The following is an 18,072-nucleotide window of genomic DNA, read 5'->3' on the forward strand; positions in this document are numbered from 1 at the left end:
AATGACCCTCTGGGAGGGTTCTATAGATGGTGAAAGATTCTGCTTTTATTTAATTTTTGGATCGAAAAAACCTTTATTGACTGGGCTAGTATTATAATTCTTTGTTATTGTATCAGGCTATAAATACCTTTTTCCATTGCATATATTTCCACAAATAGATTCATTGATGGAAATACCATGTAATAATACATGAAAATACCATGTAGTACATGGAAATGTAAATCATGGGAAAATGTATTAAATCTTTCTACATACGAGATTTCGTAAGTTCAAATATATATTCGATGATATTCCATGATAAGGTATACTTAAATACTATTCAGAACCTTACCAATTTTCAACCTTTGTTTTTCTTATTGGTCTCACTGTTTCCAAATCAATGTAGGAATTTGCCACACTGCGTAAAATAAATATAATTTCAAACTTTGTTCATTATTCAATCAATCAAATAGTTATTTATTTATCATTGCATTTATACAATATAAAAAGTGTGAAAATAAGTATAAAATAATTTGCAATAATCTGTTCAGAAAGTCTTATATTTAATAAATACATTAATTTTTTTTTCAAATATAAGGTATAAATTTAAACTGGAATGTTTAGAATTATCAGTGTATTGAGGTTTCAGCTGGATATGTTTATACTTTCACACTATTTAATACTGCTTATAGTCGAAATATGATTTCTAGTGAAAATCATTTACAAGCTTCAAGAATGAAGAATAAAATTTTGGCCCCTGTGAGAATTCAAGGAGCTCCAGGCTACTAAAGATTTCTTCATGAACACACTGAAGACTAGACAGACAGTCATTCATCAGACAATAGACAGGCATTTCAACAATCAATTGGTTACGGTCAACTGCAGACTTGTGTGGAGGGTTGATGGCTTTGTATTTTCACTCCCAAACGCTCCTCTCATAGCACTCTCACTTCACTCAGAAAACTGTACTGTTTTTAGCCCTACACTGGTTCGTGCCATAGACTAAAAATGTTACTCCCTTCCGGGCCTTAATATAAAAAAATTTTACTGGACAGTTTTTGTAGTGAATTTCATGTAGAATCTATGGTCTTTGGCTGTGGGACACTGTATAAGATCAACCTCAAGGGGAAAGTGGTCTCATACGAATAATGGATACTGGTACACTCTGGTAGTAAATGGTGGAGCACTATGTGCGCCACCATTTGAATACATGCATTACATTCAACACTCGCAATCTTGCTGCTATCTTTGCCTCTGAATCATGTTTACAACATAAAAAATTATAGATAGTGATAATACAGGCTTCACAAAACAATTTGATACAGTAACCAGTTTGTCGAAACGTTTTATAGAAAGAATAATAATAATAATCAACAATATATAATAATAATAATAAAGAAGAAAGAACAATCGGGAATACAAAAAAGCAATCAAATTGATTTATAATACTTAACAATTGTTGTAAAATTTATTGCAATAGAAATTTGATCTAACATGAGCTTGATAGCACATTACATAATAAAAACACTAAATGAATTGAAAATAAATCGAATTTATGAATAGTAATCTTCTTTAATTATTATATTATCAACTATAAAATAACAACTATTTAAATTTTATCTGAACTACTCAACAAGTAGAAATATAATATTAAATTGAATGATAACAACTCGTACAAGCAATGAAATACAAACTTCTGACAACAAGAATATCCTTATCAGCCAATATAATAGTAGAATATTTCAATACTAATATATAACATATTTTCAAAATTTGAATGGAATGGAATCAGACAAGGTGACAAGTCCCAGTCAACAGTATTTTATACTTGTATTTGCTTATTGAAATTATTTTCGTTAGATGACTAGTGGTTCAAAATTATTTTTTGAGCAAATCAAAATATGGTAACAAACTTCAATAAATTTCACAATACATAGGCTACTGCTCGTGAGGGTTTAGAACCAGGGCAGAAAATATCATTCCAAGATAAAGTTGAAGCACACCCAATTAATACATTACTTTGATCTGCCAATTATTTTTTTTAAACAATAATTCACAGCAAAACTTATAATCTAACAATATACTGTTTTATGAATAAATCTTATATAAAACTAGGAAACATAAATTGATTGAAACCTTAATGATGTACTCACTCTCTTATAGCTTTCATATTGCAAAAATTGATTGCATTGAATTCATCTTCTAACATGCCAGAGTAAATTCAAAATAATAATAATTATTATAATAGGCTTTTCCGAAATAATTCATTTATAAAGCGGTGATTTTTAATAGTTTGAGATGAATTGTCCTAGTGCAGTGATTTCTATAGATTTGATGAAATAGTCGACAGGTCAAAACACTGTGACTGATTCAAATAGCAAAGTGGAACAGCATAATCATCACTATTAAATGTTAATAAAATTATTTAAAATAGGGAATCTCAGCAAATCAAAAAGACTAACACAAAAATACCAGCTATCATAGATGGCGAAAGTGACCATAAAATGATTACACAAGTGATATGAATTTTTATCAACAATACAAGATGAAACTTTGTCATTAAAATAATTAATACATTACATGGCAATATAATATTTTTATACAAATGAAATTTTATAATATATCCGAAGCTACAATATATTTAAAAAATGATAAAGGTATGAAATCATGATAATCATTAACAAATGTTGAAAAACATTTAAAGTAAATTTGTTTAGCTTTATTTTCTACCACAGCAAGGTTTTAAAAGTATAAAATACTTTCCTTCCCGTTATTCTACAGATGATGCAACATTGTTTGCAGTCATAGATTGAACTATGATTGAAATAATTCTAAATCATTGTATTGCCATTTCCAATAACTAGAAGTTTGGATAAATTATTATCGCACTTCCATGATTATGGAAAACTGCCACCAAAAGAAACTCACGTACAGTAATTGTAATAGTGATTTATCTAGCTCATAAATTCAAATTAATCTTATTATTCTAACTTCCCAATGATCCAGTTATGTCCGAGAATTTAAAACTACTTGAATGATTAAGTAATTATATTATACACTAAATTTAATAACAAGTATAGTCAACAATAGAATATTCTCAGTAACTCAGATTTGTTCAGATTTTTAGGCTCAAATATAAATAATATAATACGTGTAAATCCCAATTAGAAGATGAACTGGAATTCAATCATTTCTAATATACTTACAAAATTATATCTCATGAAAAAAAAAGGAATGTTGAGTCTAGAACCTGTGTCACACTGCACTTTTTAATTACTGGTTAGTCGCTACAAGTGGAATTTGGTCACAAATTTTACAGGCAGCTGCTATTGAAACATGTCATACTGGTACTCACTTTTTAGTAGGAGCTATTCTGTAGCTATCAATTTATGCTGAATTAAATTGAATAAATTCATGCCATAAATTCATTAATAGGTATTTTTCTGTCTTGAGTGCTATTTGGTTTGGTCAACTCGAAGTGATAAAAATCAATAGAAACTCGGAGCACTAGAGCCCTAAAACCCGTTGACAGACTCGCTATTTGCAAAATGCAAAAATATTCTTGAAGCTAGCGAAATTAGATTATCGCACTACTGTTGTAAGCAGCTATCAGTGGCGTGAAGTGAGCAATTGAAAAGAAAAAATAACAAATAAAGGGGATGTGAATCCCTCTCATGAAAAAATTATATTTCTATCATAAGAAATCATCACAACGACAATTAAATCCTAATTCAATTTACTTTTGCTTGTTTCTTTAATATATAAATATGAAATTGATAAAATTCTCCGAGTGAAAATATTTATTTATGTATTAAGAGCATACGACTTAGCACGCGACTTTATCACTTGAGTTACCACTTTATCACAGTTACCACGCGATGCGTAGTGGAGCATGGTAATTTCTGTTCGAATTACATACAAATTTTGCAGTATTGGGTTCCAATACAATAAACAGTTTTTTTAAATCGCTCATGTCCATTGCCGAATTCATTGTTGAGTTGAGATGTTGATAACCTTCAAATCTACCTTACACAAAAAATGTAGCCTACTGAGCATGCGCTGCGGTTAGCGAGTGTAAAGTAAACAGCTGGCGAGCCTAAAATAGATTCTCGCTGGCTCCTCACAAAACAGCTGTTTTATGATGAGTTTTCGGTTCGTAAGGAACTTTACGAGCAGTTTTAGAAAAATAAACATTGCGTACACAGCATACTCTATTGGAATGAATGCATCTTATTCGTTTCCTTCACTATTTATATTTTTCACATTGAACGCATGATTGCATTTATTCCAGATGAATATTTTCATCAGTTTAGCCTAAGTAGGCTATTCCAAAAAATATCATACAACAAAACTACAGATATATTATATAATTTCTACCACCTGTATATTATCAATTTCATCCACAGAAATATATTCTCAAATTGGGAATTTCTGAATAAATATTATTGAATTCTACTGTGTGAGGAAGATGCAAATAATTATACTTTCTGATGAATACAACACAAGCATCTTTCATCATGTTCAACTAGAAATTAAGTTCAAAATAAATTCCAAATAATAATGATTGTGGAAGTTTTGAATTTTTATTTTCATCAATATGATAGAGAGCCAGGCATTTCTCGTGTTGAATCAAATTAAATCTTGTAACCCTAGCAGTAACCAGAAAGTTTTCAATATCCGAAAAGATGACTCAGATTTTGTTCAGACTTGACGCAAATTAAAAACATTTGACACCAATAGCACTCGCTTGAATCTAGTCTATCCACTAGTTGAGCTTTACACGAACAAGTACCGTATACTTTTATTTTGGATATAAATTATTTACAAACATATAATTACAGTATATAACATTTCGAATAAAAATATATCTTTACAGACTACATGATCAAACATGTTCTCCTGAATTCACTGTCGTCGTATTCATCTATTAAATCTCTTGCATCAATAATCTTCATTTCCTTACCAGTAATACAAGGCATGTAATGGTCGGTACACAGACCTTTGCGTTCATAGAATAACAGGTAAGCTGAATTGGTATCTGGTGACTTGGTCTCCTGAAAAGATTCATCACATTAACTGCTTAACAACGAACTGTATATGTATCGGAATCTATAATATGGATCTGAATCCAAAACATAGTCTCTACAATTCATTCACAAGAAAACTGGTAAGACAAGAGAAAGAAATTTCACTCTAGTTTTGAGATTCTGTAGGGAAAAGGTTCTATTCAAGGTGACTGGATGTCCTACTGCATCATTATATTGAATAATCATTATATTAATATTAATTGATATGTAATGATATTTAGCAAAGTTCTAGACTCTAACCGGCTTTAGTCAGAAAATTGGTTCCCAAGTCAGGGCATTAACGTAGTCAAGGACTTTACTAGACTGGAGTTTAGAGATCATGTTAGATTCTAGAGTTTATAATTTTGCTTTCTGGATGATGACTTATAAGTCCAGGAATTGAATTAGATTCACGACTCTTTCCGAGCCAAGGATTTATCAAAAATCGTTAAGACCAGAACTTGAAACCGCGTTATTTTTAACCCTTGACGAGGGTAGGATTGAAAATTAAGTTCTGGACTTAACTGACCAAACACATCTCAGTTATTGTTTTTTAGTACAGAGTGTTCGGAAAGTCACTCTGCACTTGAATTAAGGAAATGAAATAAATTACTGTTAAGTTTATTCAATACATTTCTTTAGTTGCATCGTTTTCATTATATTATGGGTTATATTTTTTATTCCAATTCTCAAATTTCTTCCTAATAAAACATACCATCCAGTATTTATTTTAATAATCTTTTATTAATTTTTTCATCATAATAAACTGTGTTTTTGTTTTTCTTATTGATGATTGTAAATATTGTGAGTTTGAATACATAAAATTTGAATTAGAATTTATAAAATATGTTTGAAATGGCTTCCGTTCACATCAATATAGCACTTCACTCGTTTCTTTTCTTTTCAAACAACTAACGGAACTCAATAACAATAAATACTCGAATGTATTGACAGCCGTTATCGCGGTTTCCAATTCATCAATCGTATGTAGTTTGTTGCGATAAACATATTGTTTCGCCGCACCCCATCAATAGTAGAATGGGGAACTCAATAACCCGATAACGGCATACTGCTATTGAGTTGTGTAAGGTGTTTGAAAGCAAAAATAAACTAGTGCCAGCTGTATTGATGTGAACGGAAGCAATCTCCAACATATTTTATAACCCATATAATCAAAACGACGCAACAAAAGAAACGTACTGAAAAAACTTTCTAGTAATCTATTTCATTTACATAATTTAAGGTCACAGTGACTTTCCGAACACTCTGTAGATTAATAGCCTATTAGGTGTCAAAGAATACCTAAACTATTTTGATTAATCCATCTTAATTTATTTTATAGTGAGCAAGATTATCTTGGAATTAAGTTTTAACAAAATTATGTGTAAAAACTATACTTATTTTAGACATAACCTAGTTCTTCAAGAAAAATAGCATAAGGATTGCCTTGGAATTTTATCTTCCAATGTGAATATTATCAATGACATTGGTAACATGTTAATAATAGTCATATTTATAACAATAATACATTTTTATTCTAGTTTTAAAAAAATGTTTTCCAACTCAATAAATAAATAAATAAGCTTTATTGACATCCTTTACAGAACAAATGCCTCTCATACGAGGTAAATTTCCAACTCAATAGTCTATCAATATTTTTGACCCAAAATTACTGGCAAGGATTAATGATTAATTCAAAAAATCCAAGGGCTGGTTTCCGAGATCAGGATCTATAACCTAAGTTCTGGACTTACAGAGTCTTTCTGAGTCACAGATTTATCTTCTTAACTCCAGTATATACTGTATTAAGTTCTAGACCTATTTTGAGTCCAGGACTCGTGTTCAACGCAGTAAACATGAGGGAAATTCACAATATTTTGTTGTTATAACTTTGACAATGAGAGGCAGCTGATGAAAATCTGATTTGGAAATATGTTGCATTGCAATGCGCAAGCGCAGTAGTTGACGTCTTCGTTCTCTGTGTTTATTATAGAAATTGACAAAAACATTTCTAGTAATAATAAGATATTATTGCCATTTCAATGCAAAGCCTAATATTTTAACATGAATAAATAAACATTTCATTTTAGGTAATGCTATTATTAATCATTAATCCACGCCAGTTTTTGGATCAGAAATATTGATAGGCTATTGAATTGGAAAACGTATTTGTTAAAAGAAAAACTAGCTTAATAATTTATTATTGTTATGTTAAAAATGACATTAATAACATTCACATTGGAAGATAAAATTCCAAGGCAATCCTTATGTTATTTGTAATTATTATGTTGCATAAAATGTGTGATTTAAAAATCAATAACATGTTCAGACCCACGTAAAATATATATTTTTTTAAATAATTGATTACCTTGGTAGAGGAGTCATTGTAAATGTACCATTTCCCATTTGGATTTAGGGCATATGATATATAATGTCCATTTCCAAGCTGGCCATGATGTGACTGGAATAAAAAATACATTATTACACTTCAATAAATATACTTCAGTTGTACTTGTTTGCGAGGAGACTGTGACCACACATACAAAGCAACATCCACACGTGATTAAACAACTGCTGCATTCGCAGGTGAGAAAAATTTTCGTGTAGCCGTGCACTAAAATTGCTTGTTGCTTGCAGCTCAAGTATGCGAGCTCCTTACTAACTTATAAATAGAAGATAATAATGAAATAAATTTGCTATTACATTGATAAAAAATATTGAAATTTCTTTATGTATGATCAGGGAAATAGTAATCCATTAATACTTGCCAAAACAGCATAGAGCTTACAAGTAGGGAATGGGAGTTTAAGTTATAAAGAATTTCCACTAAGCAACAATGATACTAGACTTTATTAGTATTACAGTGACTCATCTGAACGACAAGGCTGACCAGACCATGAAGCATAAGTAGTGTACGAGGTCTATCACGAACAATGGGAATTAATTGCTTGAGTTTTGGCTACTAAGGGTATAACTACACTGAAAGCGGAGGGTGGCGCGGCGTTCTAGAGCGGAGCGTGGCGTGGCGTGGTCAGAGCGTTCATGATACACACAGGAAGCGTTTGAGCGTCAAGCGTCAAGGGCCTAGAAAATGGCGTTGTCTGAGTTTGCACGGACATTACTTTGTGAGAACAATTACTTAGAGTATTGGATTTTAGCTAAGCCTGCTAGGACAGAGTGGGTTAATGAAATTAACTTAGATCGTCGACTATTTGGTGAATATCACCATCTGTTTAATATTCTAAGAAAGCATGAGTCCCGATTTTTTTAGTACATGCGAATGTTAACTTCAACCTTTGATTATATTTTGACAAGAGTGAAGCCTGATTTGGAAAAACAAGTCACTAATTGGAGGAATCCAATATCTGCTATAGAAATAAACTTTCAACTTATAAATGAACTATGAAATAAAATATGAACCAAATTTCCCCCACAATATTTGAGTTTCTAGATGGTGAGAGAATTGATGAATTTTTAAAATTTCATAGAAATATGAATGAAATTGATTAGAAAAGCCTTAATTTTGATTTCAAAGTGCAATAAATGAATTTTCTTTTTGAATAATCAAATAATACATATCACAGGGGAATTTGGGCAAACATCAAATATACTAGTGTAGTAGATGATGGGAAAATGTAGTAGAATATTTGCATTATTACTTACTTTATACTATATCAATACTTGCATTATTATGTACAAGAGTAGACCACTAGTTTGTACATTAGTAGGGCACTCGCACTTTGATGCTCTGCTCGAAGACGCTTCAAGAACCAAACCAGCTTGTTCCAAATTTTGACGCCACGCTCCGCTCCGCTCTGCGAGTAGACGCTTCCAATGTGTTTTAGCTCATTTCTTAACATAATATTGTTCACGACGCTCCTCAAAGCCATGCCACGCTCCGCTCCGCTTTCAGTGTGGTTGTATCCTAAGACGTGTATCCTGATCCCTCCCCGCCTAATGACTGGTTAGAGGCCAATAAGTTGGAAACTGTCAATGCAAAAGCGTATTTCACAAGAGATGTCACAAAAATTTCCCGCCATTATGATTTTTTTTTGTATTGCGGATGATGCCCAAATAAAGATGCGTGGGTGATGGGAAGTGCGTGGGTGATATGATAAGATGTTTAAAAGTCTATGCCAACAGCGAGATCCGAACCCACGAACCAGGCAGTGCTAGCAGACTGAAGTTTATAAGTTCCAGACCACTGAACCAACCCGACCGGCTAATCAAATCAAATATTTTTATTGCGATTAACAAATACATGTATCGACAACGTCAATGTAACATAGAACCAAGCTGAAATATTACACATTGAAATTTGTGTACATGATAATATGAAATAATAAATTAGACAAATCGTACAGGTTACAGCTATCACCTCTGGTCGGCTGCGAGTTCAGTCAAAAGCAGTTATTCTGTCGAAGGATGTTGAGGAACTCCAACGCGGTAGGCTTAGATGTTGTAACATCAAAGTCCGCATTGAAATCACCTCCAGCTACAATGATATAACCCTTCCATTTAGATAGGTGAGTTAGAAGACTCTCAAGAGCGCTTAGAAATAAATATGGATCATAACCTGGCAAGTGATAAATACATATTATTATAATCTTGAATCTATCAACTATGGTAGGCTGATGCTTCAAGATTGAATTCAGAAATAAAGCTATCTATATTCAATGCTCTTGCTTCAATGCCATTTGCTAAAATAACAGTACCTCCTCTATTGTGGTTGGTTCTACAAAAGTAGAAGAACAATAAATAATACCCCTCAGGGTGAGAGTAGGCTATTTCATCATTACACAACCAATGCTCTGTCAGACATAGAAACAGAATAGGAGCCCCTGAACCACTTCTTAAATCAGAAACAAGAATTTCTAAAATAAGTGATTTTTTATTCAGCCACTGTACATTCAAGAACAAAAATCCAATACCTGTCTTCTCAAAGTCGGTGTTATTCAAGCCATTTACAGATTCCACCTGTATAGGTTACATCTATATTTACAGGTTCCACCTCACTTACAAATTAGACCTTGATGAGATGATAGTTCAAAAAATTACTAACATTACCTTGACTACAACTATCTACCAGCCTTAGAGTGTCTGGCCTAAAAAGAATTTGTAAAAGCCCCTAAATGAATGAATTGGTGCTCATCAGCTACCCTATTTACTACTTCCATTATTTTACTACAGACATATTCCTTTCCCCATGTGTTCAAATGTAAATCATTTGAGGTATAATGAAGTATTCTACCCATGTCACTAATATTAATATATTAAACATTTCTGAAATGTTTACATAGATTGAAAATTTCCTCATTAGCTTTCTTAATTTATTGATTGATAGCAGACCACTTTGAAAGGTCATGCCTGTGAGGCACTGAGAACACATTCATATTTTTTCGCCCCACTTGGATGTAATGAGCTGGTTTTCGTGCGTCTAATGGAGGCCGAAAATGATTGTTTTCTGACCAGGCCGGTAAAAGTTTTACGGCCCTAGGGCTGTAAAATAACCTTGAAGTCAGCTGATTCTGATTTGATGTGAACGTGTTTACAAAATGGTTTATGAAATTGAATCAGTTTATGCTTCTAGAATTGAATAAGTATTCTGCAATAAGATACTATCATTTTATTTGGATGAATAAAATACAGATAAGATATATATTATAAACTATTCAAATTCGATTTTCAGAGTAGGATAGAACTTCTAACCTAAACTTCCAAAGTCAACGACAACAATCATTGTTGACGTTGACATTCAGATTGGCCAAATTTCAAGTGTGCTAAGACACAGCTGATCAAAAAACTTTTTATTATTAATTTGTGTTTATTATTCAAGAATCAAAACATTTATAATATCATCTTATTATCATTTGGAAGAATAAAAAGTATAAACTCAACCTCTTACGTAATTGAACACAATCTTTTAGGTTATTTAGACAAATCAGAATAATAATAAAAAATACTTGGACAATTTCCTGATATTCAGATTACCTCAGATTTGCTAGAGCTATGACATTCCTGTTTTGCTTTCGGAAGTGCCTAATAAACAATTATTCTCATATGTATATTGTTTATTTTTCTGTGTGGCGAGCAATAACGTTCTCACCATGGGCAAAAATGTTTTTTCGCCACACTTGGATGTAATGAGCTGGTTTACGTGCGTCATATGGAGGCCGAAAGTGATTGTTTTCCGACCAGGCCAGTAAAACTTTACGGCCCTAGGGCTGTAAAATGACCTTGAATAACAGCTGATCGTGTCCGATCTCACAAAAATCATAGAGAGATAATCTCATAACGACTGTAATAATCTATATAATTATGTATCGTGAATCGCGGTATTATGTCTATAATATATTTTATAAATTACTGTTTCATAATTTAATATTATTTATTATTGTGTTTTTGATATCAAACAATAGAATACGATGATATCTCCATAGCCTCAACAATATAATGTTGGCTGCATTGTCCATTGTCAGAAAGGTACGTATCGCAAGTACGGTATTTAAAAGTGAAGAATCGAATTTGAAATCAAAGTACAATAATTGTATCAATATTTAAAAGTGAGGTAGAGTAATAATTGTTTCTTTTTTATTATCGAATTCCACTTCTTAATGCAATACAATCAACAATAATAATAAGAAAATACAGCAGAGATCTGAAGTTTAAGGTAAGCCTACTGGTGAAACTCAGCCTTGACTGAAAAATTCCTAGTAATTTTTTCGTAATTCATTATTAAAACTTTTAGATAATTTTTCTTCAATATTAAACCATATAGAGAAAACATTAGGCCCACTCAAGATTGAATCTTCGAATGTTTTCTCTATGATTTAAATATTTTCAGAGCAATATTTTGTTGTGAAAATGCCGGCAAACCGGCTTCAAATTTGCTGCTATACACTATTATATAGTAGCCTACATATGTTACCTGACAGGTAATTCAGAGTGAAAATTTTATTGTGAGAAAGATAATGATATTAATTTTAATATCATAAGTCATGAGCCAAAGTATGTTGTACGCTTTTTAGGAGTGAAGTAAACTTTTTTAGAAGTCCAGTTTACAGTGTACAGTATTAGGCCTACGTGTATGCTAAGTGTTATCAGTCAGGCCCCTATGTTGAACAATACGCAATGGCCGAGAGCGTAAAGGCGTAATACATCAAAACTCAAAGCTCAGTGAATAACAAACATGATCTAGGTTCGAATCTCGGTCAATGAGTTTTTTTTTGTCGATGAATTTCGACTTTTATTATCTATTTTTTATATTAGTTACCGTAATTTAAATTTCAATCAATTTTTTAGATATATTTTGAAACAAAACTGTGAAATATGCAATTATATTAATTTTTTCATCACATTATTTCAAAATAGTAATGAAAATTCTATTCATCCATCTATCCATGATATATTGCACCGGGCGCAATGCTCGCGCCTAATAAAAATATGGTCACTATTGTAAATTATTAATTAGTAATATTGAAATTAATTGACAGTAAAAGTTGTCATAACCAAGATTCAAACTATCAAAATAGGCTGTTTGAATTTTATTTATTTTTTAATTTCTTATATATTGGGAAGTTTTTTTTTGGTGTGGCGAAAAATAGCGTTCGCACCATGGGCAAAAATGCATTTCCGGCTCTCAATCTTTTCTAGTCCTCGGCCTACGGCCTCGGACTTAAAAACCGATTTCGAGCCGGAAATATCTCATTTTCGGCCCTAGGTGCGAAATATACTATTCCGGATCTCAATCTTTTCTAGTCCTCGGCCTAAGGCCTCGGACTTGAAAACCGATTTCGAGCCGGAAAAGTCTCATTTTTGGCCCTAGGTGTGAAATATACTATTCCAATTTTGCAGATCGTGCAGCTTGCTGTGGAGCTCCTTCCTCTCATTGCAGGCAATGTCGTTTCCACCATCCAAGAAGACGCTCACATCGTTGTTGCTCAGCTCACCCGACTCCTTTGCCACATCCATGAATTTGGCTCCCAGCTTGACCATGGCAGAGAACTGATGGTTTCTAGAATTGAAGTGCTTATATACGTCCCTATCCTGGCTGCTCGCAAAGAATCGCACATTTAAAGATCTTGAGCTAGTAGGCCTAGTCCTGGGATCAGTTCTCCTAGCCGGCAGCAAAGGCTGTGATTCTTTCTCCTCCAACACGGAGAATCTATTTTCAGTCTGTGTAAATGAGCTAAAAGCACTAGTTCTAGGTCTTGATGTATGTTTGGGCATGACAAACTCGGATTTCGAATATGGGGACTTGCAATCTTCTAACTTTTTTATCGAATTTTGACTGCAATTTTTCAATTTTATCTGTAGCAAGTTGAAAGTCACATTGAAAAATATTAATAATAGCTAATATAAATAATAGTTGATGATCTTTTCCGATGGAACAAACACATATCCTATATTGTAACAAAATTAAGAAAACTGGTATTTATATTTGTGGAACTTCGTCATAACTTGCCTGCACAAAAACTAAGAACAGTATATTATGCTTTGGTTGAATCTGTTGTTAGATATGGAATACTTATTTGGGGAGGTGCATATTACAATCATTTGGATTCACTCATAAAAGTTTTTTCTTTCTATTGATCAATACTATAGCCATCTAGTCTAAAGACTAATGAGCTAATTTTTTCTATCCTAAATTACTACTTGAAAAATTGAACAGTGAATTACTCATTAGGAACTCTTACTGCTATTGTTTAATTAATATGTACACTTATTGACTGCACTATAGAAGCTAGATTCACTCAATCACTGCTCTACTATTTCACTGGACACTACTTGAACAAGCACTACACTAGTTCAAACGGTTTCCTCCTCTGAAGCCCTGCACCAACCCTCCTTTGTCTAGCAGCTGGATCGCCTCGACGTTGTCATGTTGGTGCAGTCGCCCCTCGTGTCTCTCCGCATGCCTCTGGATCTCGGTGGACACCAGGTCGACGTGCAGGTCTCTATGAAAATCGCTGTTCCTGACATACCAAGGAGTATCCACAATGTTCCTTAGCACTTTGTTTTGAAAACGTTGTATGACATTGATGTTGCTGTCTTTGGTACACCCCCAAAGTTGTATACCATACGTCCATACTGGCTTTAAAATCTGTTTGTACAGAAGTACTTTGTTTCGGATTGAAAGGATGGAGTTTCTTCCGATCAGCCAATACAGCTTCTTATATTTGATTCCAAGCTCTTCTCTCTTCTTCTTGACATGGGCCTTCCAGCGAAGCTTTGCGTCCAAGGTCATACCTAGATACTTGGCATCATTAGCATATGGTACAACTTGGTTGTTGATAGTTATTGGTATGGGCAGGTCCTTCTTATTGTTAAAATTGATGTGAATCGACTTTGTTTCATTCAATTTCATTCTCCACTTTCTAGTCCAATCTTGAATTTTGTTGATGGATCTCTGTAGTTTCTCTGTTGCAATATGAATATTACTGTCTACTGATAATATGGATGTGTCGTCTGCAAATGTTGCTGTAGTATTCTCATCAAGGCTGGGAATATCGCTGGTATAGAGTAGATAAAGAACTGGTCCCAGAACACTGCCTTGAGGAACTCCTGCTTTAATTTCCTTCAAATCAGAATATGAACTTTCATGCCTGACCCTAAAGTATCTGTCAGTGAGATAGGATTGTAATATATCTGTATATTACATCTGTATATTCCTAATCTATTTAATGATACATTTGATCTTGATTGGCTGAGCATTTTCAATACTAATGATGTAAATCAAATGTCGAACATAATAAATGACAATATCCTCTTCCTTTATGAAAAACACGTCCCTCTTAAGACCCGCAGAGTAACCAGAGACCCAGCTCCATGGCTCACTGAGGAAATACGTCATTTGATGCGTGATCGTGATTATTGGTGTAAGAAGGCTAGGCAGTCTAAGATTCCTTATGATTTTAATCGTTACAAGCGCTTACGAAACTTGTGTAAGCAAATGATCAGGAACGCAAAGGCTGGCTTCTACCAAAATTTGATATCATCTAAGAGATCATCAACATCATCATTATGGCGAGTTCTGAGAGGGATTGGAGCCAGCAAAGAGAGGCAGCCACCGACCGTTGCTCACTCACTTGACGCTCTCAATGACTTTTTCACTGATATCCCTGTAGGTTTGGACCAAGCCCGTGCTTACTATAATTCCTTACCAGGAATCCAATCAAATGAAGACTTCTACTTTTCTGGAGTTACTGAGCAGGAGGTTTTTCTAGCTATTAGAAGAATTAAAAGTAATGCGGTTGGAGCTGATAGTATCCCTATCAATTTTTTGAAAATCCTTCTTCCCATGATTCTTCCTTTCCTAATCCATCTAATTAACACCTCACTAATGACTTCAGTTTTTCCTGAAGACTAGAAACGCTCTATTGTTATTCCTCTCAACAAAATTCCTAACCCTCTCACTCCCTCAGATTATAGGCCTATCAGCTTATTGCCTGTCCTGTCAAAGGTACTGGATATTATTGCTCACTCCCAAATGAGTCTGTACATTCATGACTCTGGTTTGATTAGCGATTTCCAGTCGGGGTTCCGTAGTGGTCACAGTACCACCTCGGCTCTGCTGAGAGTTGCTGATGATATCCGCGGGGCTATGGATGGTAGACAGTTAACTGTTCTAGTATTAATTGATTTTAGTAAGGCCTTTGATTCCATTTTTCACCCCACCCTCTTGTATAAACTTCGTAAATTGGGATTTTCAAACACCACTGTAGCATGGGTAAGGTCTTACTTGCAGGGTCGGTGTCAGAGTGTGAGAATGGAGGGTGTCTCTTCACAGTGGCGCAATGTAGATAGAGGAGTGCCTCAGGGGTCGGTCTTGGGTCCTCTACTGTTCAGCATATACATAAACGACGTGACTAGTTCTCTACTAACCACCAGATATCATCTACAGATATCATCTATCAGATATCATCTATATGCAGATGACCTGCAAATCTATAAACACTGTAATAAAAAAGATTTCAACACGACAGTAGATGAAATGAATTATGAATTAGTACGTTTACTTGATTGGGCAGGTAATAATGGGCTAAAGGTGAACGAGACAAAGTCAAAGGCAATCGTGGTTGGTTATTTGAGACTACTGAACACACTTGACTTGACAGATGGACCGTATATTACAATCAATGGCGTACAATTAGAGTACAGCTCAGACGTGAAAAACTTGGGGCTCACTATGACTAAGACCTTGGACTGGACAAACCATGTGACGTTGACATGCAATAGGGTGATTGCTGGGATCAAGACGTTGAAGAAGATTTCTGACATTATTCCTTTTTCAACAAAGGTTATGTTGGTGAAGACCTTGATTTTCCCGGTTTTCAACTATTGCGACATTGTAACTACTGACATGACTGTTCAACTACAACACAGGATGCAGCGTGCGCATAACTACTGTGTCCGCTTCATCTTCAACCTCAGACGTGACGACCATGTGACCGACTTTGACCGACTTGAACTCATGAAGCTACATGAATGTAGGTCATTTCATGCGGTTCTCTTTCTGCATAAAGTGTTAAAAACTCAGACACCCAAGTACATAGCTGAAGACTTTCACTTCTTGTGTGACATTGGTCGGGGTGGTACCCGGCATGGTTCCCATTTACTGGCTGTCCCAATTCATAGGACAGTCATGTTCAACAGGTCCTTTCTTGTGACGGCTTGTGGATTGTGGAACACATTGCCTGTTGAGCTGAGGCTAATTGAGGAACCTCGTCGGTTTGGCGCGGCTGTTTTCAGGTGGATCAGGGGTGGTGTGGGTGGCTGGACCTAGCAAATGGTTTATTGGTCAGTTTTTCTTTCTTTCTTCTTTTTCCCAAAACAATTCGATATTTATTATTTCTCTTTCTTCCTCTTCTTCTTCTTCTTCTTCTTCTCCTCCTCCTTCTTCTTTTTCTTCTTCTTTTTTTTCTACTTCTACTTCTTCTTTTGTTACATTGTATTATTTTTCAGTTTTTATTCTTTAATTTCTATTCATATCTCAATTATAATTTAGGTTTCGTTATTTTTTTTTCTCCATTGATTATTATTTTTGTATTTTAATAATATTTATTCACCTTGTTTGTAATATTGTATATATATTTTTTCTGAATTTGATTTGTTTAATCTAGTAATTATTTAGTGTTGTATTGGAGGGTTGAGTGTAAGAGAGGGCCGGCTGCGCCCTAACTCCGCCCTCCTAGGTAAAAATAAAGGCAGCTATTCTATTCTATTCTATATTGCTTTGGTGGCACTTTTTTGAGCTTGAAAATGAGACCTTCATGCCATACTTTATCAAAAGATTGCCCTATATCAAGGAAAGCTGCTGAACAAACTTTGTTCTCTTCTAAGCACTTCTCTATTACATTTATAATCAGATGCACTTGATCTATTGTTGAGTGTTTCGCTCTGAAGCCAAATTGGTGATTTGGAATTATGTGCTGTCTCTCAATTATTGGTTTTAGCCTACTAAGTAAAATCCTTTCAAACAACTTGGATAGAACCGGTAACAATGATATTGGCCTATATGATGATACTTCATGTGGCTCTTTACCTGGCTTCAGTAGCATTATAACCTCTGCTACTTTCCATATTCCTGGTACGAATTTTAGTCTGAAAGAAGCATTCAAAATGTTTGTTAATTTCAGTATTGCTTTCCTTGGTAGGTGTTTGAGGACTGAGCCGGTTATCATGTCAAATCCAGGGTTTTTTTGTTATTCAGATTTCTTATTTCTCTTTTCACTTCTTCTACTGTGACACGCATTATCTCTTGATTCGGCTGTAAGATATTCTCATCCACTTCTAAAGTTTTCTCTTCACCTGAGTTGATTGATTGGAAAACGTATACAAGATGATCCGCAAATGTCTGTGCCTTTTCATCACTACTCCTTGCCCATTGTCTGTCCTGCTTTCTGAGAGGAGATTATTGAATGGTTCGTTCTATTTTTTTAGCTGCCTTCCAGAGTGAGTAGTCCGTACTGGATTCTGCTGTCAAGTTTCTCAAGTAACTATCAATTGATTCATCCTTGATACATTG

At 34.1% G+C, this 18,072-nt stretch overlaps 1 protein-coding gene across 4 annotated transcripts in view; it reads right to left on the reverse strand.

The window, feature by feature from the left end:
* Window positions 1–1,418: 1,418 nt before the first annotated feature.
* LOC111064485 (ubiquitin carboxyl-terminal hydrolase 32) overlaps window positions 1,419–18,072 on the reverse strand; it is a 236,805-nt gene continuing 220,151 nt past the window's right edge. For 3 of the 4 annotated variants that reach the window (XM_039443337.1, XM_039443336.1, XM_039443335.1), the window contains 2 exons: window positions 7,414–7,506; window positions 1,419–5,033 (listed from right to left, as the gene is read on the reverse strand). In XM_039443337.1, the coding sequence (XP_039299271.1) occupies window positions 4,857–5,033; window positions 7,414–7,506 (270 nt within the window). In that variant the 3' untranslated portion in view covers window positions 1,419–4,856. The remainder of the gene's footprint in view (window positions 5,034–7,413; window positions 7,507–18,072) is intronic. The other variant, XM_039443338.1, reaches the window with a different exon arrangement.

Source organism: Nilaparvata lugens, chromosome X, assembly GCF_014356525.2.
Source record: "Nilaparvata lugens isolate BPH chromosome X, ASM1435652v1, whole genome shotgun sequence".
Classification (NCBI taxonomy): domain Eukaryota; kingdom Metazoa; phylum Arthropoda; class Insecta; order Hemiptera; family Delphacidae; genus Nilaparvata; species Nilaparvata lugens.